General features: G+C 43.3%; 1 protein-coding gene across 5 annotated transcripts in view; it reads left to right on the plus strand.

Moving 5' to 3' along the window:
• The window catches only part of LOC119647764 (RING finger protein nhl-1), a 116,095-nt gene that overhangs the window by 61,132 nt on the left and 32,708 nt on the right, over positions 1–22,255 (plus strand). For all 5 annotated transcript variants that reach the window (XM_038048901.1, XM_038048893.1, XM_038048935.1 and 2 more), the window contains 3 exons: positions 7,163–7,298; positions 18,608–18,750; positions 18,821–20,074. In XM_038048901.1, coding sequence (XP_037904829.1) covers positions 7,163–7,298; positions 18,608–18,750; positions 18,821–20,074 — 1,533 coding nt within the window. The remainder of the gene's footprint in view (positions 1–7,162; positions 7,299–18,607; positions 18,751–18,820; positions 20,075–22,255) is intronic.

Genomic DNA, 22,255 nt, shown 5'->3' on the forward strand with positions numbered 1-22,255 from the left:
AACTTTTGCAGCGGTTTTGCACTCCTCTCTGCTGGCTAGGTAGCGTAGGCTGTACGAGAGCGCCTGTTGGACAGAATTTCTCTGTTCGGCCATCGTCACGGCATGTTTCAGCTCAGGGGTCTCGTAAAGCATTGATGAAAGCGTCGACTCTTGCACGGTGCGGCTTTCCGGACTCTCTGGGTAGCCAAGAAGTGCCAGCCTCTCGATATCCTGGGCAAGTTCCTGAAGTGTTTCACCAGGCTTCTGCACTCGTCCTCGTAGCTGAGATCGATAGACGGAGATTAGGTTGCTGTCACCGTATCGAGTCTCCAAGGCTGTGATAAGAGCACCATAATGCTTCTGTTTCTCTGCAGGAAGTGTTTGGAGGATAGCGGCAGCTGGTCCTTTTAATGCCAATACCAACGGGGTCGCCCGCTCCTCATCGGTCCAGCGGTTATGAATGGCGGCTGCTTCGAATTGCGTTTTGTATACGCCCCATGGAATTTGTTCGTCGAATATTGGGGCTTTCAGGCTCTTTACCGCTGCTCGTTCAATTGTCACGCTACCATTCTGCTGTATTCCCTCGAGCCGCTGGGTTAGTTCCTTGATTCTGTCATCAACTTCCTCCTTGAGCTGCAACGTTCGTTTGTCGACTTTCTCGATTTTGTCATTTAGGCCTTCTTCCGTTTTCCGGATTTCCTCGCGGACTTCGCAGAACCTCGAATCGATTTTCGCCAGTTGATACCTCTTTGTTGCCTGCTCCTCGAATCGTTGATTCATCGACACAGTTTGTTCTTCGAGGCGTTGATTTATCGATGCTGTTATTGATGTTGATTGCTCCTCGAATCGTTGATTCATCGCTGATGTTATTGAATTTATCGATACAGTTTGTTGCTCGAGTCGTTGATTCATCGTCGATGTCATAGCTGACAGCATTTCCATTATTTTGTCGGTTTTGGTTGGTGCCTGCTCGGGGGATTGTTCAGTTTCCGAGTCATCCGATAATTTTTTCGCTTCCGGGAATTCGTAGGTATCCGGGTCGAACCCTTCGTTCGTGAGGGCTTCTATTAATTCCGCTAAAAGGCTGGCTTTATTACCTCCCGTCGGCAATCCTCGTTTCGCGAGCTCAGCCTTTAGCTCACTCACCTTAAGCGAATAAATATCTCGCGGCATTTCCGACTATTTACACTGCTCTGTTTTTAATCCCACTTCTGACACCAATGTTATATGCGTTCTGGGTTCGTTTGTATTAAAAACACTATTTTCCGTTTTATTTACACACACACTTTATTTTACTAATTCAATTTAATCGCGGTTATACTAATTTCGCATGTATATCGTCGTCTCGAATATTCGCCGGATTTTCTCGCAGTCCGTGGAACCTGTTCGAGTGGAACTTGTCAAACTTGTCAGTGTCAATTCGATTTGTCAGTTAGTGTTTGTTTTGTGTTTAGCGTGTTTAAAGAACTATTGTGCCCCTTTTACAGGTTATAGTGTACCTATTCATCATAATATCTCAAGCAGGCCTGTAACCGTTAGGAGCTTTAGTATGTTCCCCACCTCCAGATGTTTCAGCTTTGCATCTGGTATTAAGTGACCTACTTTGCAGAAGTGCCGGACACTGTCCCAGGACATGTATAGAGGTTTCGTCCTCCTCCTCACAAAACCTGCAGGCAGTGTCCGTAGATATTCCTAGCTTCCCTAGGTGATAGTTCAGCCGACAATGACCAGTGAGAATTCCCACTATGATTCGGAGGTTGTTTTTGGTGAGGTTCAAGCAATCCTTTGTACGCATGGGTTCGAATCCCCCAATAAGCACCCTGGACTGCTCCATCCCTGGTAGGCCCGCCCAATATAGTTCCCTCAACCGTTTCTCTTCGTTTCTTAGATTCATAGCCATGAAACCGTTTCCGATTCCACAGAAGGGTTCTGGCCCGTGTAAAGGCATCTCTGCTCCCTTCTTGGCTAGTTCATCCGTTGCCTCGTTGCCTTCCAACCCAGCATGGCCTGGAAACCCAAAGTATCCAGACCCTGTTGGACGAGCCGAGTGTATTCAGTCTCTCAAGGCATTCCCATACCAGTTTAGAGTTCACCTGGTTGGACCTAACTGCCTTGATCGCTGCTTGGCTATCAGGTGAGAATAGCTTTGTTCTGCCCCCTGTAGTTCCTTTGCCTCCTTGGACCAATGACACCGGCACCCGCTCCCTCTGCTGTGAGGGATCCGTCAGTGTACCAAGTAATCAGTTGCTGGTTTAAGCCGTATGTCGGAGCCACGCTCTCCCAGTTTGCCTTGTTACTCCAACGTGTTTCAAACTTCTTATCGAAGTGAAACCTCGTTGTCATGTTATCCTTCGGTATCAGTAATTCGGGATACCGCCTAGAAAGAATATCAATCTTCCTTCGATTTAGGCAGCTCCCCGCCTCACTCATACTACCGGCCATTCTGAATATTGATCTCCTTGCCTGCATCTGTATGTGCAGATGGAGAGGGGTTAATCCCAAAAGGACCTCCAGGGATGCCGTTGGGCATGTCCTCATTGCCCCACTGATACACACGCAAGCCAGCCTTTGGAGCTTATGTAATTCCCTGGCTTGTGTGCTGAGTTGGGTTCTTTCTGCCCACATTACCGCTCCATAGGTAATCATTGGCCTTACTGTTGCAGTATATATCCAAAGTAGTATCTTCGGGCTGCAACCCCTTTTTTTTTCCTGATATGGATCTGCAAGTCATCAGAGCCCTCGTGCTTTCCGACATGTGTCTTCCAGAGTAATTTTTGGTCTAGCGTAATTCCCAAATATTTGACGTCTGTTTCTCTTTTCACCTCCATATCATATAATGTTATGGCTCTCAGGTGATCCAGCTTACGCCTCCTAGTGAATGGTACTATGGTAGTTTTGATTGGGTTGATCCGCAGTCCCATCTTCCTGCACCAGGCACTAGTAACCCTTAATCCAGTTTGGATTCTATCACATAGGGTATTCATTCATATTTGCCCTTACAGATTAAAACAATGTCGTCCACGTAGCCCTGGACTTGTATTCCAGTATTAGTTAACACGTCCAGGAGTTCATCCACTACCATACTCCACATCAGCGGGGATAGTACTCCCCCCTGTGGACAGCCTTGAGTGGTATTCATGATAATAGAATTTGTACCTCTATTTGTCTGCTTTCTAGCATTTTGCCCATCCAGAGTGCCAGGGTGTTTCCCACTCCTTTGCGACTCAGGGCATCCTGTATCTCTGTGTGCGATGTGTTGTCCAATGTTTGTTTGTTTCTATGGCGTCCCGTAGTACCTCTGTCAGCTGATACAGAGCAGTTTCAGTTGACCGTCCTACCCGGTAAGCGTGTTGACAGTGATGTAGGGGATTACGCTTTAGAACGTTAGTTCTAATATAGTTGTCTATGACCTTCTCCACCGTTTTGAGTACGAACTATGTTAGGCAGATTGGTCTGAAAGATTTAGGGTGAAAAGGATCCTTTTTACCCGCTTTCGGAATAAAGACCACTTTTGCCCGTCTCCATGCCCTTGGTATGTAACCCAGTGCTATGCTCCCCCTTACCACCCTCAGAAGACACTCTAAGATAATTCCTAGGCCTCTCTGGATAAGTGCTGGGAAAATGCCGCCTACTCCGGGAGATTTCATTGGTTTAAAAGTTCCCACTGCCCATCTTAGCCTAGCTTCTGAGCATACCTCTTTTGCTAGTTTCCAGCTCTCTTTCCTTCCCCTTTTATTCGTTGTTGGGGTGTCAGGCAGATTGTTGTCGCCTGCCATCGAGGGGTAGGACCCCGGGAAATGAGTTCTGAGAAGCAGGTGTACCCTGCCCACCTCATTCTCGGTGAATGTCCCATCTTCCTTTTTCAAACAGACAGAGGATATTCCCCCGTCTTTGGCTACAGCCTTGTACAGCCTGGTTGCTTCTGTGATCTGTTCAATCCCTTCACAGAATTCCCTAAAGCTGTTCCGTTTCGCTTCCCTGATCGCGTAGCTATACGCAGTCAGTGCATTTTTATACCTCCGCCAGTCCCCGCTTTGTTTTGCCCGGTTAAAGAGTTTTCGTACCTCTGTTCTCATTCTGGCTAGGTTCTTGTTCCACCATGGTAAATCCCTTGATGACTTGCCTGTCTTGGTCGGACAGCTGGCCTCATATGCGTCAATGACGATTCTCTTGGGATTCCTTCTCCTTGGAATTTGCCCTTGCAATCACTGCAAATGCAGCTCTCGCAAGGTGGAGGTTTATCTGGGCTATCTTAGTGCTGGCCATTGGCTCCGTTATTGTTTGGAGCTCTTCTCCACTGTCGGAGTGTCATCCTCCTCCTCCCACATGGCGCTTTCCTGCGCGTCGCTGTCCACCCCGAGCCCTAGGAGTCCTAGGTCTAGGTCGTCCAGCTTCTGCTCTTCATTGGGCAGCAGGTCTATTTCCCTGGTCGATCCAGTTCTTTTCGCCTCTATGGCTTTCGCGACTTCTTCAGGAACCTCGGTAAGTTTTTCACCCGGATGCCTTCTCCGAGGTCTCTTTCCTCGGCTTTTCCTTGTGCACATGCACGGGTATATTGCCAAATCGGTAGTTGATATGACAACTCCGACGTTTAATTACCTCCAGGGATCGGTCATCTACCCCGATCGTGAGGAGTTTATCCTTGCCCTCCACCTTGCTTCTGAAGACTCTCCATAGTCGAGTATGGAGATCTTCATTCTGAGCAATTAGGAGGCTCCTAAGGTCTTCCGTTTCTATTGCCGCGACCTTTGGCAGAAAAACTGTCACCATGTGGGCTCCTGGTATATCATCCCCAGTACATGTTGACAGTTCCACCCCTTCCCAGCCTGGCAATCTCGGAACTATGGTTCTAGCCCATTCTGCGGTGCCTTCCGTCGCGCAGTCCACCAGTATAAGGTCTGGTCGAAAGCGTATCCCGGTGAACACCAGTTTCGACGTCCAACCCTTGATCATCTGCTTGACGACAAGTTCCTCAATGATTTCCTGTTCCCCCCCCAGGGTGTGGCTATCACCACTCACTAACGGTCTTGGTAGACGAGAGGCTTGGCCCCTGAAAAGGCACACACCGTCCCAGAGGAGAGACAGCTCATCCTTAGAGGGGGATAGGTTGGCCTCAGGGAGCTATGTTCCGCATCAGTCTATCCTGCAGTGCACTGCTTGACCCCAAAAGCATACATATGTATACATATATGTTAAAAGCATACATATGTATACATATATGTTAAGTACATAAATTAAAAACCGCTAGTAATCAGAACACACATGTCTATTATATCGGTTACTCCCGCCAAGCTTTATTATCATATACATAAGCATACACATGTCTACCTGGAGTAATTGACACTAAAAAAGGATAAAAAGGAAAACTAAAACGTTCCCCTGCCGTTCATATTAATTCAATTTATATGATGATGACGTCATACATGGCTTAGGTGCCACAAATTTACCTGAAATGTGAAAATTTGACCATCTATAACTTTGTTAATAACAGTCGGATTGCTTTCAAATTTTCAGAATTATGTCCTATACTATCGTTTATGCTAATGTCAAATTTTATACTCCTGGAATGAACTTAAGGAGGGCTTTCCGGAAAATTTCCAAACGATGGTTATATACTATTAGTAACTTTATTTGTGCAGATATCGGGATGGGATGAGGCCTAGATTTCATGTAGTTGCATCACTGCATTTTTGCTTTTTTTTCAGATTTTCCAGTTGGGTAGGTTCTGAGAACGAGACCTATTTCACTTTTGGGGACACACATTTTGTGCCCTCTCTCCCCTAGCTTTCACCCAATATTAGCAGAAGTATGAGCTTCGAAAACTACTAACTGAGCCCTTTCATTTGGTACCCCACACGACCATGTTCTGTGAAAAAAATTTCACCCTCCTTTCGCATGTATGGGGAGCCCCCTTAAAATTCAACATAAAATCGCGCCACCCTCTGCATGCAAAGGAATGCAAAGACCACGTGTTATTATTGTGTTTACACAAAACCTTAAAAATGATTTCTTTTTTTAACTTCCCTAATAAAAATGGGTTTCGATTCACATTATTAATATTTTAAATACGTAGCCATTTGTCTTTAACTGTATGTATGTAATTCGAGTCCTGCTTTGAGTGCCCCCTCCCCCCCTCTTATAATAAATGCTGTTTAATCGACGTCAGAGTTTACATTTAGCAACACATTTACATTTATAGATATTCATAGAAGAAATTCTGAGACAATGAATTTATCACGAAACATATTTAGTGCTATTCACTTCACTTTATATTTTGTGATATGTTTCGGCTTATGTGCGCGATCGCCTATACACCACGGACAACCATTCATTACCTCTACTCATGCATCTTGAAATAGACTTGATAAATCTGAAAGTAAGCAACACTATAAATTGCCATCACCTTCAGTATCTATATATAGTATATCATATTTCTAGCATTCATGGCCTTTCCACACAAATCATAATGTTTTTCTTCTGTAAAGTATCGATACTCCTATCGTAGAATCTGCTTGAAACCAACTAAAACAAATAGCAAAACTAAAAATATATAATGATGAAAGAGGATTCGTAGATGAACATTTCAAGCTCTCTTACCTTAATATAGCGTATGATGTTCGGGTGTTATTACAGACTGTTATGTACCCGCGCTTACAATGCAACCTTCATTGAATTGTGTAAAATCCGCCATCCAGGTTCAGTTCGGCCTGTCAGTTACGCCTGAGGAATCCTCAGTTGACCGGCAGCCGTAACGTGGATGCAGTTGGTCTGTCAGTTTTGACTGTTCAGACGTGTGATCGAATGAAGAATGATTTAGCCATCCGGCGAGACATGTTTAGGTTGTGATTGCGAATTTTATGGGCATCTTCATTCCTGGTAACACCTTTCATAAATATTTCAACTTTGCATCTCAACGCCCTCCATGTCCTGAGTTGAACTAATGGTATCGTCTGGGTTGCCGGTACGCGAATGGTGCTTCAGTTCAACTGGCGGCCGGGTGCACTGCGTAATTAGCAGGCCGATCTGAACGTGGACGACAGGCTTAGAGAACTCCCACCTTATACTCTATAGACAGCTTCACGAAGTAACATCTTGAAATACCTGGAAGAATAATTAATTTACTTCAATAGAAAGAAGCTATTCATCAACATACGGTTTACCTAATTTTTTTTCTCTTTTACAGGTTAAGTGCCCGGAATGCCGTGCCGAACACAGAATCCCGTACCAAGGCGTCCAAGCCTTTCCAACGAATGTAACCCTGCAACGTTTTCTAGAACTGCACATCGAAATCACTGGAGAGTTGCCAGACCCAACTTCAGGTGAGACCCTCCGTTTAGAATATAACAAAACTATTAAAATGAACTAAGTATTCCATGAAGGGCCGAGAGACCCCTCCGGGGCTCAATGAATTGAATTCCTCATGTCTATCCTTGCAACGAATTTCGGTGCCTTTGTCTGAAAATAATGTTAACGCAATGGAATTTGCGTCTTAGGAATATTTTGTATAGAAAACCTCTTGTAATTATGACTCCCTCTTGAGTCAAATAAGCGTTGGAATTGAAAAACCTTCATCCTTACGGCCAATTCATTTCTTTGGCGATCCTCTCTGTTACTCTTTCTAAGTTAACCTAAGGAAAATATTTAACAGCGCTATGGTTGGAAGGTAGACAACCAGCCTCTTAATCTCGTTACTCAAATATTTGAATTCCAATCACGATAGATGCTTTTGTTCGTCCTGCATTTATTTGTTGATAGAAAATGCCCGAGGCGTCAACTGAAATTTGGAGAATATCCTTTGATATCATCATCATCATCAACGGCGCAACAACCGGTATCCGGTCTAGGCCTGCTTTAAAAAGGAACTCCAGACATCCCGGTTTTGCGCCGAGGTCCACCAATTCGATATCCCTAAAAGCTGTCTGACGTCCTGACCTACGCCATCGCTCCATCTTAGGCAGGGTCTGCCTCGTCTTCTTTTTCTACCATAGATATTACCCTTATAGACTTTCCGGACTGAATCATCCTCATCCAGGCGGATTAAGTGGCCCGTCCACCGTAACCTATTTAGCCGGATTTTATCCACAACCGGACGGTCATGGTATTGCTCATAGATTTCGTGATTGTGTAGGCTAAGGAATCGTCCCTACTCACGTAGGGGGCCAAAAAATCTTCGGAGGATTTTTCTCTTGAACGCGGCCAAGAGTTCGCAATTTTTCTTGCTAAGAATCCAAGTTTCCGAGGAATATATGAGGACTGGCAAGATCATAGTCTTGTACAGTAAAAGCTTTGACCCTATGGTGAGACGTTTCGAGGGAACAATCTTTGTAAGTTGAAATAGGCTCTGTTGGCTGACAACAACCGTGCGCGGATTTCATCATCGTAGCTGTTATCGGTTGTGATTTTCGACCCTAGATAGGGGAAATTGTCAACGGTCTCAAAGTTGTATTCTCCTATCCTTATTCTTCTTCGTGTTTGTGTTTGACCAGTGCGGTTTGATGTTGTTGGTTGATTCGTCTTCGGTGCTGACGTTGCCACCATATATTTTGTCTTGCCTTCATTGATGTGCAGCCCAAGATCTCGCGCCGCCTCTCAATCTGGATGAAGGTAGTTTGAGCCTCCCGGGTGGTTCTTCCCATGATGTCGATATCATCAGCATAGGCCAGTAGTTGGGTGGACTTAAAGAGGATCGTACCTTTTGCATTTACATCAGCATCACGGATCACTTTCTCGAGGGCCAGGTTAAAGAGGACGCATGATAAGGCATCCCCTTGTCGTAGACCGTTGTTGATGTCGAATGGTCTTGAGAGTGATCCTGCTGCTTTTATCTGGCCTCGCACATTGGTCAAGGTCAGCCTAGTCAGTCTTATTAATTTCGTCGGGATACCGAATTCTCTCATGACCGTGTACAGTTTTACCCTGGCTATGCTATCATAGGCGGCTTTAAAGTCGATGAACAGATGGTGCAACTGTTGTAAATATTCCAAAAGTTTTTCCATTGCTTGCCGCAGAGAGAAAATTTGATCTGTTGCTGATTTGCCTTGAGTGAAGCCTCTTTGGTATGGGCCAATGATGTTCTGGGCGTATGGGGCTATCCGGCCTAGCAAGATAGAGGAGAATATCTTATAGATGGTACTCAGCAACGTGATACCTCTATAATTGCTGCACTGTGTGATATGTCCCTTTTTATGTATAAGACAGATAATGCCTCGTTGCCAATCGTCAGGCATTGATTCGCTGTCCCATATCTTGAGCACAAGTTGATGAACTACTTGGTGCAACTGCTCGCCTCCATATTTAACCAATTCGGCTGTAATTCCATCGGCTCCTGGCGACTTATGATTTTTTAGCCGATGAATTGCACGGACTGTTTCTCCTAAACTTGGTGGTGGCAGTATTTGTCCGTCGTCTTCAGTTGGCGGGACCTCCAACTCGCCGATGTTCTGGTTGTTCAGTAGCTCATCACAGTAGTACTCAACTCATCGCTCCAATATGCCCATTCTGTCGGAAATCAGATTTCCCTCTTTGTCTCGGCAGGATGAGCATCGAGGTGTATAAGGCTTCATCCTGCTGACTTGTTGGTAAAACTTGCGCGCCTGGTGCGGTTGCTCCCTGTACTCTTCTAGTTCACAGACTTATTGGTTCTCCCAGGCTTCCTTTTTCGGTCTGTGAAATCGATTCTCCGCTCGACGGAGTTCGTGACAAGTCTCTGCGCGTGCCTGCGTTCTTTGAGAGTGCAACATTACTCAGTATGCGGCATTCTTCCGTTCCGTTGCTAGCTTACATTCATCGTCAAACCAGCCGTTCCGACTCCTTTTGTGGCTGGGGCCAAGTATGCTTGTGGTCATATTTATGATAACGTTCTTCAGATGATTGTGAAGATAATTTGTTGATGCTTCATCTCCGGCATCTCTGTTGACTGCGATTATTGCGGCATCCATTTCCCTCTTATAGGTGTCGCGGAGGGTTGTGTTGTGGATGGCTTCAGTGTTCACTCTCACCTGATTGTCAGAGGGGATTCTAGGTGGTATTGTTATTCGAGCTCGGAGCACCATCCCAACGAGATAGTGATCCGAGTCTATATTGGCCCCCCTTTATGTTCTGACATTCATGAAGGCTGAGAGGTGACAGCGTTCGATCAACACGTGTTCAATTTGGTTGAAAGTGGTCCCGTCTGGAGAGGCCCACGTATGTTTGTGGACCGCTTTCCACGCAAACCAAGTACTTCCAACAACCATTTCGTGTGACCCTGCTAATTGATATACTTACACTATATATGTAATTTTCAAGTGGATTTATATAGAATATAAGTATAATCGATTATCGTTGTTTGCATTTTTATCCATTATTGGGGATGCGTTTGGCAGTCGCTTCAATGTTTTTTCCACTGCTGTGTTCTCACTTTATTGCAAAAGTGAATATGTTTAGTTCAGAGCCTCTCGGCTTTACCCAGATTAGGGCTGTCACTGAGCAAAATAGTGCGTTCGATCAAGGCGAGCCCACTGAACAAGCAAAGTTTAAAAAAAGAAGCAGCAGACAATAAAGCTGAAGCACAGTTTCATTGAAAATCAATTAAGGAAAAAATGCAATATAAAACAAGCTGGACACTTCAGGTACGAAAGGTTTTGTGTATTTCTTAGTACGTAGTACGTAATATGTCCATATATTATGTGAGAGTATCCACTTTCGGGTCATATTGACATTCATAGTCTTCGATTTTCAAAGAAGCAACAACTTTGAGGTATTGTAACTTTGTTAGTAATAGTGTGATTTCGAGCAAACTTGGTAAGATCATCTTCTTCTTTTTCTTCAGCCTTTGTCCCGCTCACAAGCGGGGTCGGCTCGTCGTGATCGGCTTCGCCATTTGGCTCTATCGAATGCCTGATCCGGGTGCAATCTCGAGGCTTTCAAATCCCCATCCAGCGTATCAAACCACCGTTGCTTAGGTCTGCCTTTTGGTCGTTTACCATCGACTTCGATGTTCAGACCAATCTTTGCAAGTGAATTCTCGTTTGCACGAATTGCGTCACCATACCATCGAAGACGCCTCTCTCGCAACTTTTCCACGATCGGTGCAACCCCATAACGATCGCGGATATCCTCATTTCGGATGTGATCTAAACGTGTGACGCCACTAGTCCAACGTAGCATCTTCGTCTCCATTACCGCGAGACGCCGTTCATTGTCTTTTATGGTCGGCCAACACTCAGAACCATAGAGAGCGACTGGACGGACAACATTGCGGTAAATTTTAGATTTGAGACGTTCGTTGATACGTCGATCACAAAGGACACCAGTTGTGGAACGCCACTTCATCCAGGTTGCGTTAATGCGTAAAGCAATTTCATAACGCAGTTCTCCATTGGCTGATAGCGTTGACCCGAGGTATTTAAATCGCTCAGATCTGGGCAGATCACTGCCGCTGACAGTGATTGTGCCTGTTTCATGAGGATCGGTCGTCAAAAATTCAGTTTTGTTTAAATTCAATCTGAGACCGTGTTGCATGAGGCGATCATTCCATTTTTGAACAAGTTGCTTGAGATCAGTTTTGCTATCAGATGCTAGGAAAACATCATCTGCATAAAGCAGTGTGTAGGGCGCTGGACGTTGGATATCCCGTGTGACGGTGTCCATAACAAGGACAAAGAGGAGTGGTGAGAGGGCGCTTCCTTGATGAACACCAACAGAGACACGAAGCGGTTTTGATACACCCGCCATACTTCGAACTTTACTTTTCGGATCGTGGTAGAGCAATTGAACCCAGCGCACGAGTTCTTCTGGCACGAAGTGTTGTCGCAAAGCATACCAGATGAGTTCGTGTGGTACACGGTCAAACGCTTTCTCTAGATCCAGAAAGGCAATGTAAAGAGGGCGATGCTTCTCACGATGTTTCTCCATGAGTAACCGCGCAGCGTGTATTGCGTCAGTAGTTCCGCAGTTCTTGACAAATCCGGCTTGATTCACGGTTATTTCAACGATTTCGCGAATACGGTTGTCAAGAATGCGTTCAAAAATCTTCATGGTATAGGAAAGTAACCGGATCGGACGGTAATTTGAACATTCTGCTGGACTACCTTTCTTTTTCCATATCGGAACAGTGGTACTTTCTTGCCAGTCAGATGGTGTTCTTCCTTCCTGAATAACCCGGTTAAAGAATTCACTCAGCCACGGTGTTGGGTCCCAGCTCTTTGCTTTCCAGAGCTCAGATGCGATGTCGTCAGGTCCTGTTGCTTTCCCCGATTTCATTTGTTTTATTGCCTCCTGGACTTCAGTTGCGCTGACTGGTGGAACTGCTCCAAATGTCGGCAATGATTGTGGAAGTGGAGGATGAGCAAATTCTTCAGTTGAAATCTGCTCGAAGTATTCTCGCCATCTATCCGTCGCGGCTCGACGATCAGTAAGCAAAGTACCGTTCTTGTCATTAACACAACAGAAGTGTTCGATATCCTGTGTGCGTTCATCACGGCTTTTAGCAAGTCGGTACAGATCTCTCTCGCCATCCCGAGTGTCCAGTTTATCGTAAAGATTTTTGAAATGGTTCGCTCGGGTGACAGCGACCGCTTTCTTTGCTTCCCGGTTGGCATTCTTATAAATTTGCCAATTAGCAGGCGTTTTATCGTCGAGAAATTTGTGGTAGAGGCGTTTCTTTTCACGGACCTTCATTTCAACATCATCATTCCAAAGCCAAGTATCTCGGTTGATGTACCGCTTACCCGGCTTGGTGACCCCGAGGATTGCAGAGGCCGCTTTGTGGATCGTGTCTTTCATTTGGTTCCATGATTCTTCCACATTCGTAATGGTTGGCAATCGTATGAGTGATACCGTTTCTTCATTCTTCTCACCAAATCGCCACCATTTAATGCGCGGCGGGCCAGTGCGTTCCTCACGCTGTCTTATCGGTGGCTTAATTCGCAGGACAGCAATCAACGGCCGATGTTGAGGTGCGATGGTCCCATAGGGAACGACTTTGCAATCAGTGACAGTGGTAAAATGTTGACGTCTTATGAGAATATAGTCGATTTGCGTTTTATTGTTCCCACTATAAAATGTGGGAAGATGAGACAATCGTTTGATGAACCATGTATTCATAAGTACAAGGTCATGGGTGTCCGCAAAATCGATTATACGCTCGCCACCTTCATTGCGCACTCCGAACCCCTTTCCCCCATGGCACCTGTTACCGTCTGCCTTTTCACCCACATGACCATTAAGGTCGCCGGCAATGATTATGTAATCGTCAGCAGGCACGTGACAAGTCTTTTCATCGAGAAGTTGCCAGAAGGCATCTTTCTCGGCATCAGGTCGGCCTGTCTGTGGTGCATACGCGGTGAAGAAGTGAATAGTGCGATCAGCTGATATAATGGTGAGCTTCATCAGCCGATCATCAAATCGTTCGACTTCTTTAATGGCATCACGGAAACCTTCTGAGATGGCAATGCCAACAGCATATTGAGTGTGTGGGTTACCAAAATAGAGAAGTTTGTAGCCATTTTTACCGCGTTCGCGTTCAATGTCGCAGCTTTTGGAACCACCTGACGCCGTCCATGCGTCAAGAACCCTTGCCCATTTCTCGACAGGACCGGGGCCCGTCCTGCCGCGTCGACTGAGGTGGACGCCCTAGCATTTCTCCGAGGCCTGTGACTTAATCCGATCATCATGTTTGTAACGACATTCTATGCATTTTCTTGGTCGACCTGTCGCGGGGCCTGTCACCAAGAGAGATCAGGTAGGATTTAGCATAGTAGGATAACTCCAACTATACTCTATTTATCTCTTTCCCTGATCTCAGCATTTTATTTTTGTTTTACTGAGGATAGTACAGAGTACGTTGCCTCAAACCCTCCTCCTTTGGTAAGATCATGTTCTACATTATAGCCTACATCACTGCATTTCGTGGTGCTAGGATGAATTTAAGGGGGAGTTTGCAGCCAATTACAAAAAATTATAGTAATATACGATTATTAACTTTATTTGAACAGATATCGGTATGGAAGGTATTTTGGAGCCCAGGCACCATATAGTAGGAGCCTCCTGATTTTTTTCAGATTTTTCGGAAATGATCACTTTCAACCCCCCGCATTCCCCACCTTTCCAACCAATGTCAAAACTAAGACCGGCTTCGAAAAGTACTAATCGAGCCCTTTCATTTGATATCCCATGTGGCCATATTCTGTAAAAAAAAACTTTTGCACCTTCCTTTCGAATGTATGGGGAGCCCACTCAACCCAAAATGGCTCCTCTTGCTATATGTAAAGGGATTCACAGACCAAAGTTTTGTTTCACATAGAACCTTAATAATAACAAATTGCCAATTGCTTGAACTGTCAGGACTCTCAACATAGATAAAAAAAGTTCCAAGCCTTTTGAATCAGCAACGGGAATCCCCCCTTAGAGCAGTAAAGTTAGTTGGCGTATATACGCGAAAAACAATAGAAAATAGCGCCACTTGCTATATGTAAAAGCAATCGGATCACATGTTTTCACCAAATTTCATGACAATAGCCGTTTCCAAGTAAATCAGGGTGACCGACAAACAGACAGACATTTTATAGATTTGTTTCACACCAAGCCTTAAAAGCGCATCTAATTTTGTTTCATAATTATAACCTCATAACGCCAAAAAGTTTTATTACTGTGATAGATTATTTTCTTTTAGAAAGGGGACAATACTAACTGACTATAGAACAAATTAAACTAGAGCTTGAAAAGTAGAGAACATTAGCAATACCATGACCAATTCCTTGAAAAATCCTAAAGGATATTGTACTGTAACTCTCTCAGGTACCGTTACAAGCTATGAAATGACAATAGGTGTCATATTTTGAAATACACTTTTAATTTAACAACTACAATAGTTGCGATGATATCAAACGAGACCTTGGCTAGGGTGTTTAAGGAGAAAGAGTTTGGAGGGAAATAATTCACCAAACACTGGGTGTGAAATTGAAAGTTGCGGCGTCTGAAATTGAAAGTGACCGCCAATTTTACTCAGAAGTTTTAAGCTCTCAGCAATTCGTACCGTTCGTAGCTAAAACACCCAATGGGATGTGGTAGTGCCATCAGGCACTTTGGCTTAAGGCAGTATCATCTATCATCAGTGTTCGGGCTGAATAGCTGTAGTCGTGTTGATCAGAAAGCTAAAGTAGGCAGGCCCATAATCCCAGGATATGCAACAATAGGTTATCTTAGAATCTGGTGCAGAAGAGCGGAGGAAGAAGGTAGACTTTTCAGAATACTGGCGGGGGAGGAGAGGGGCGTCGAAACACCTTCCAAGAGACTCTCAGCGATACCGCGTAGGCGCGGTTGACATCCTATGCTCCCCATAGGGGTTTATGGTGACCATAAGGAATTTGTAACAATTAATATGGATCCAAACTTAAAGTGAAAATGTACTTCAAGTATACTGCCAAGAAGAACGGATATGACTGCAAGATGATGAGTCCATGATGAAAAGGAAGCTCAGAAAATGGAAAGAGATAACCTAACTACACTCTACCTGCAACAAATACCAAAACAGGACATACGTATAACTTACTCCTCTGTGGCACACACATAAACTACGACGAATCTTCAAAAAATGCGATATGTTTTACTTACCATTGGATCTAGCAGACCTTTCCAACTAAAAACAAGCCTGTCCTACGCGATGAATCTAAGCACATGTCGGAAATGAGCGGAATATATATATATATAAGGTATCATGCTTTGAATGTCCAAAAGTGTACTTTGGACGAACCAAAGATTGGTAACCACAAAGTTCACTCAACATCTACGGGAAGCAAAAATAGCGACAACCTGTATAGATATAGGTAATAGTAGCTCTCCTCACTTAGGCCATGTTGCTACACGAAAAGAATTTCGTTTCTCTTTGAGGAGCAGTCCCCATCGGCTTCTCATATGATTCAGAAAAGAAACAAAGTCCACGTTCTACCTTTTTAGCTGCTTACCGTCATCGAGAAGAAATCTATTGTTAGAACGTCTTGTTAGGCTATTGAAGGGCTTAAGACCACTATCAAGCTTTTTCGTGGTGTGGTAGCGAAATTGTTGCTATTAGCTTTGCCACGGCTTACACTTTGCACTTCAGCACTTCACGCACTTTGTCACACGCGGGTTATTCAAAATTTCGTCGTTATCATCAGTGCTCAAAGCGTTTCATCTAAATTTTTGTAGACGAGGTGTACATGTCATCTGGTAATCATAGTGTTAATTGCAGGCCCTTGGTGCAAACACGCTTCTGTCTAATCGCTGCAACCTATGAGACTTGTCAAATACTCGCGAGAAGATTAGATCACTGGAGGTCATATTACGGTGGAATATCGCCGCACTGAGTCGACGCAACCGATATCAATGTCAGGCATAAAACATTGCGCCCTCAGTTCAATATGTAAAACAATGCTAAATTCAATTCAATGTCTACTTGCCTTCTTAAGTGTCCGTCAAATAAAAGAGATCAATATGCGCTGAAGAGTAAAAGCGTTAGTGTCAATAAATAATAATGGTTTATTGTAACACAATAGGCATGCCTATACAACACTATTTTCGCAGCAGAAGGAGGTAACCACCAGACGAATAAGTATCCCCCTACCTATTTAACAACATCAGGAATTGGGTAAAAAAGTAGCAACTGGAAGTCGTAGGTTCGAGTCGATCATCCACTTTGCGGAACTTACTGGGAAGCGTCAAGGATCCTTTGGCAGCGAAAGGAAAAAGCAGGATTTACCGAATAACGTGCAGCGACTGTAATTAAATTTACATAGGACAGATGAAACGCCTGATAACGACTAGATTTAATGAACACATCAAAGAAGCGGTAAGTATTGTTCGGAAACAAAAGTCGTGCATAAGATCATCAGTGGCAACGCACATAGTCGAGGAAGCCCATACCATTCAACGCGAAAATCTTGAACTCTTGGGGCATACAAACCGAACGACAACCTTGGATACTTGGGAAAGTTTAGAAATTCTGAGAGAAGACACAACGCGGTTATTAAACACAAATTCTGGTAATTGCCCCTCAAAATTAATAAGACTTACCGCGGTAATTAATACATAATTAGGTTAATAATTTTATTTTTTTTTTTGTTTTTTCTTAAAAAGTAATTTAGGTTCTTAGTGTTTTTAGTATAAATAGAACCGTAAAATCGCAATTGTTTTCAGTAGCTTTGTATGATGAAGGGAGTAAGTTGCTCCCGAAATATATATATACATAATAAAATAAAATTGTAGTTTGGAGTAAGCTACTGGTCTATCAATTTTATTGCGTTTTATTTTTTACATTTTTGTTTATCAAAATCTTCTTCAAATTCATCCTCAAAGTATGAAATTTGATGTGAATGTAAATGATAACATGCGTCAAATACTAGAAACTTGAAGGAGATCTACTGAATGAATCGCAATTATCCTAGTTTGCGGACGTAGAAATATGTTCTAAATAAGTCGTGAAAATTTCAAAAAATTTCGTTTGATAGATTTTAGGCTATGGTGGCATCCGATTTTCAAAATGAAGTTTCGTTTCGCATTTAAAAAGTAGAATGCGATTTTTAGCCATAAAAACTTAAGTGACCATTAATCTGTTATACCTAATCAATAAACCTTAGGTTTCTTGAAGAAGCAGCCTTCGCTGTAATTCTTGTCCTTTTAAGGAAGTCATTCGAACGTCACTCGGACCGATAAATACGAGCTTTATTACGGCGTTTGACATAAATCTGGCAGGTGTTTAACGCTATAATTTCCGAACGACTCCGAATATCAAAGAATCACTTTGCCCACTATATCTAGATTCAATTGATGCCAAAAAAAAATTTGATTTCGCGCATCCGACACACGAGATGACCCCCTTAATTCACGCTTCCTGTTGTTGATCATTGGACATCTCATTCTCACTAGGTAGAAGCTGCCTTCATCATATTTTCTTTGTCGGTGACCAGAATCTGGTAAACATATTGCTCACAATGGGTGGCTAGAAATGAATTTTCAAAATTATGTAAGCAAACACTTTCATTTTTTATGTGACCCTTATATTTTATATTCCGCGGCCGTTCAGAAAATATCTATACAGTTTATTATTGCTGTGCTGCGAAATTACTCTATTTCGCGTATCAAGATTTTTTCAGTCCTACCTCGATTCTTTGCTGAAAATATATAGAAATAAAGACAATTACATTAGAATTCAGGTTGATTTTCTTACCAGTGACTAGAATTTGTTTCATAAAAATAAATTCAATAACTGGAACACATACCTGTTGGTATTTATCGAGTTTAAGAAATAAAACTGCGGAGGTTATATACATTTATGTGTCCGGATGGCTCAATTGGTGGTGGAGCGCTGGGCTGTGGTAGCGGAAGGTCGTGGTTGAAATCTCACTGGTGGCAGCGGGATTTACTATCGTGACTGGATGTCGGATACCAGTCGACTCAGTTGTGAATGAGTACCTGAGTCAAATCAGGGTAATAATCTTGGGCGAGCGCAGTGCTGATCACATTGCCTCCTACAGTGTGCTGTAGTATAGTCTAACACACTTCAAGGCTCTGATCCAACTGGATTGCTGCGCCAATGATTATCATTATATACAAACTCAATACAAATGTGAATTAAGTACCATTTCCTAATGTTTTCCCGTTTTTTTTGCAGGTCAGGTTATGGAACGTTGCAATGTTTGCTCCGAGAAAGCTTACCTCTCTAGTTGCGCTCATTGTGACAAAAAAACCTGTGAAGACTGTAAGAGTGCTCATATGGATATTTTGCGCCGCGAAATCGTTCGAATTAACAGTCAGGTAAAACCGAATGAAATATTGGAAATTACAGTTTAAGTTAATTACAATAACATAACTTTCTAAACTTCAGGTTCGGCGGGGAATACATAGGCTTCAGGATGTTTTGGCTATAATTGAGAAAAATATGCTTAGCTTACAAACTAATACCCTTAGCGTTTCAGAAGAAATCGAAGAAATCTACCGTAGACTCACAAAGGCGATCAAAGATCGAACTGAAGGCTTGCGCGGAGAAATCGATCGATACTTGACTACAGAAATGAGGAATCTTACATCGCTCAAGGATAATTTGGAACTCGAAATTACAAATATCCAAAGCAACTGTGATGTTTGTGATAAGTATATGAACGAAAACGTAGAGTGGGATGATTGTGAACTTATGGATACTAAAGAAATATTTTTGAAAACAGTAGAGTTTCTCAGAAATTTCGAATATGAAAACGCGGATTATAGTCGACGCGTTCGATTCCTAATGTCAATTGATCCAAATCAGTTGGTGATAAACTTAGCAACGTTTGGCGACTTGAATATCACACCACATGCCCCGGGTCACAGTCAGAGTGGGGCACATTTGGCGATCCCGAATGCCCATCAACCAGGGCTTATGCGATCCAAGAGTGACCATCGTCTAGCTACACAATTCCGTCAAGATGAACGAGGCTATGACGATGAACCAGTCCTGGGAGGCAGAAAGTTTGGAGAGCGTCATCGCGCTGGTGGTGGAGGCGACCGCTATGGTGACTCCGGATCACGATATGGTCGAGGAGGCGACTACGATTATGATTATGATAATGAATCCTCATCGAGAGCCCCAAAATCTCGATTCAGATCGAGATTCGTAAGAAGTCATCAAAATGAAAATGATTCCGACAGTGAGGTCAACAGGAATGTGCGGTTCAATGAAAAAGATACCAAAGAGCGGGACCGTGTCCTGGATACAGAGGATGTATCACGCGGGCAGCTTAGTGGCATAATTAGACTTTCAGATAGTCCAAGAGTCTTGAAACGCCTTCAGGAACAGGGCAAAGATAAGAAAGAGAAGAAAGAACCCGCACCTCCACCAGTACAACAAGCCAAACCCGCCGTTCGTACGCGTCCAGCTCCGCCAGCTGCCGCACGACAAGTTTCAGAGGACGATGAAATATCAAGACTTAAACGTCAAAACAAGGGATCGACATCAACCACCCCTGCTCATACGGAACCAGAACGTCCTGCGGCCGACAGGGTTGCAGCCCTGAAGCGCACCTCAGCAAGCGCCACAGCTACGAGCGAAGAAAGTGATAGCGGACCTGGTTCACCTGTGCGCCGCACACCTCCCCAACCTGAGGTGAGTTTTGATGAAGATTAAAGAATGATGATGCAAAAAATTCGCCGAAGCTCCTGCAAGTACTTTTGCCACGATATAGAAAACAATAGACATACGAAATGACTCAGTATTCCACATGAAGAAACGCCATATTTCACGCTCAGATCAATATTCTAAATGCTACAGTAAACACAATCGATTCCACAAAAGCTTCCTCTAAACAAAGCTGCCACTTCTTACCTGTAAAATGTAGTAGATTGCAACAAAATAAAGCTTCAGGTAGGTTTTGGCTAGCAACTTAACCTTGCAATAACCACTTGGTAGGATTCGCAGTACAATTACTTATACGTCAGTCAGTAGCTTAAGGAAACCTATGTGAGATCCCAATTTTCTGGTTTTCCCATCTAACAGCTCAGATCAATAGAATTGTTCTGCAGAATCGTGCTTTGATATAACTCTTTTCACACCACTTTGCACAATTGATACAATAGGGTGAAATGGAATGCTGGTGCCCCCGCGAAGTAGAATGGCTGCCATATGAAGGCAACTTCGCTTCGGAGAATTTCGTTGTTTGTTCGTTCTCCAAAAAAGGGCGTCTGCTCGCTAAGGATTTTGTCGTGTTAAAGCGCAAAGATTACTGAATTAAAATTAGGTAACGATTTATTGTCGTTGCGTTGCTTTCATTTTGTATACGGTCGCAGGCACAAAGCGCCTTCCACTCTTGCAAGACTTCAACGATTCAGATTTTAATAGCGCTAAAAGGAAAACATTTAGCATGAAATGTTGCCACCCTCGTCCATTTTAAGGAACAGCCTGAGTGGAGCGACACAATTTACTGGGAACTTTTATTTAAATATTTTATATCGGAAATACAAGTAATACAAATCTTTCTGATAAACATCAATTTTCGCACAGGTGAGTGCAAAATCCTAAATAGACGCAGTGGCAGAAACCCTGAACTCAAGCGATTTGTCGGCCTCACAAAGCACTTATAGTACATATGTGTGTAGCTCAGTGCAAAAGTAAACATAATAAATAGTCGATAAGAAACGTCTTTACAGCACATCCCCACAAATAATATCCAACCAATTTAAGCGAAATATGTGACCAGCATCTAGGATGCCAGTAGATCCGCTTGCCAAGGACTCCAGGGCGACAGCGAAATGTAGTTCATTTTTCATCTCACGCGTACAAATATTCATATCCTTTTAGCTTTCGACCCGCTTTTCTGTTGCGTACATACCCAGGGGAACCAGCCCTCACATCACGCCAAATAAATTGAACGCATATCCTCTTTTGGATCGACATGTCATTTATTAAAAATTTACCATCATAAATACATATTTTTAGCAAGAGATTTTCGATGGTGGCGTCGTATCTGTCGTAATATCCGGCGAACGTAACTTGGCCAGGATTATAATAAATATGATGTAATGGAGGTGTAGGAGCTTTTGGAAAATCTTTCAATTTCACGGCGCTTCTAAATATTTGAGGACGTAATAGAAATCTGTTTATAAAAGCAAAGTTGGTAGCCACGCCGGCATCGAATTCACACGCGGAGTCCTGGATTCGGCCCTCCCGAAATGGGATTCAGAATAAGCTGATTCAAAATGGTAAATTTATCGCTGCTTGGGGGAATACTGGTACGATGTCATCCCGGCTTGCGGGATCCTGCTGATGTCATCGCATCACCGTCTCAGTTGAGGATTTACTCTTACTTGGAGACACAAGTAGTATCATTCGCCTTTCACTTAAATACACTCGACATGGCTTATAAATAATAAACATACCATCGGGCACGGGGAGACGATGATATGTGTAAGGTAGGTATGACAGTCTGGATTAGGCATGCCTGTACGATGCGGAAAATTTTGAATGCAAGAAGCACGTTGCGAAATGAGTAAAGTGATGCTGGACCAAAAAGAATATGTTTTCCGTTTATAAATTATTCTGACTGGGAATTACATATAGGGAACGTTTCAAAATATGGGTATTCTTGGCTTTATGAAAGAAGCGAATATAATGTATATCCTCCTGAAAACCATCATATGATATAACGAGATAGGAACGTTAAATTTGAACCCGATTACTTCAAAACACCATTTTCTCGTGGGGAAAATAGAGAAAAAAGAGAGGGAAGATTCCCCAACAGATATCCATAACGAACGTTTTTTTTTTTTGTTTTTCGCTTCTGCTGTAGAG

The sequence above is a fragment of the Hermetia illucens genome, chromosome 1, assembly GCF_905115235.1.
Source record: "Hermetia illucens chromosome 1, iHerIll2.2.curated.20191125, whole genome shotgun sequence".
In the NCBI taxonomy this organism is placed as follows: Eukaryota; Metazoa; Arthropoda; class Insecta; order Diptera; family Stratiomyidae; genus Hermetia; species Hermetia illucens.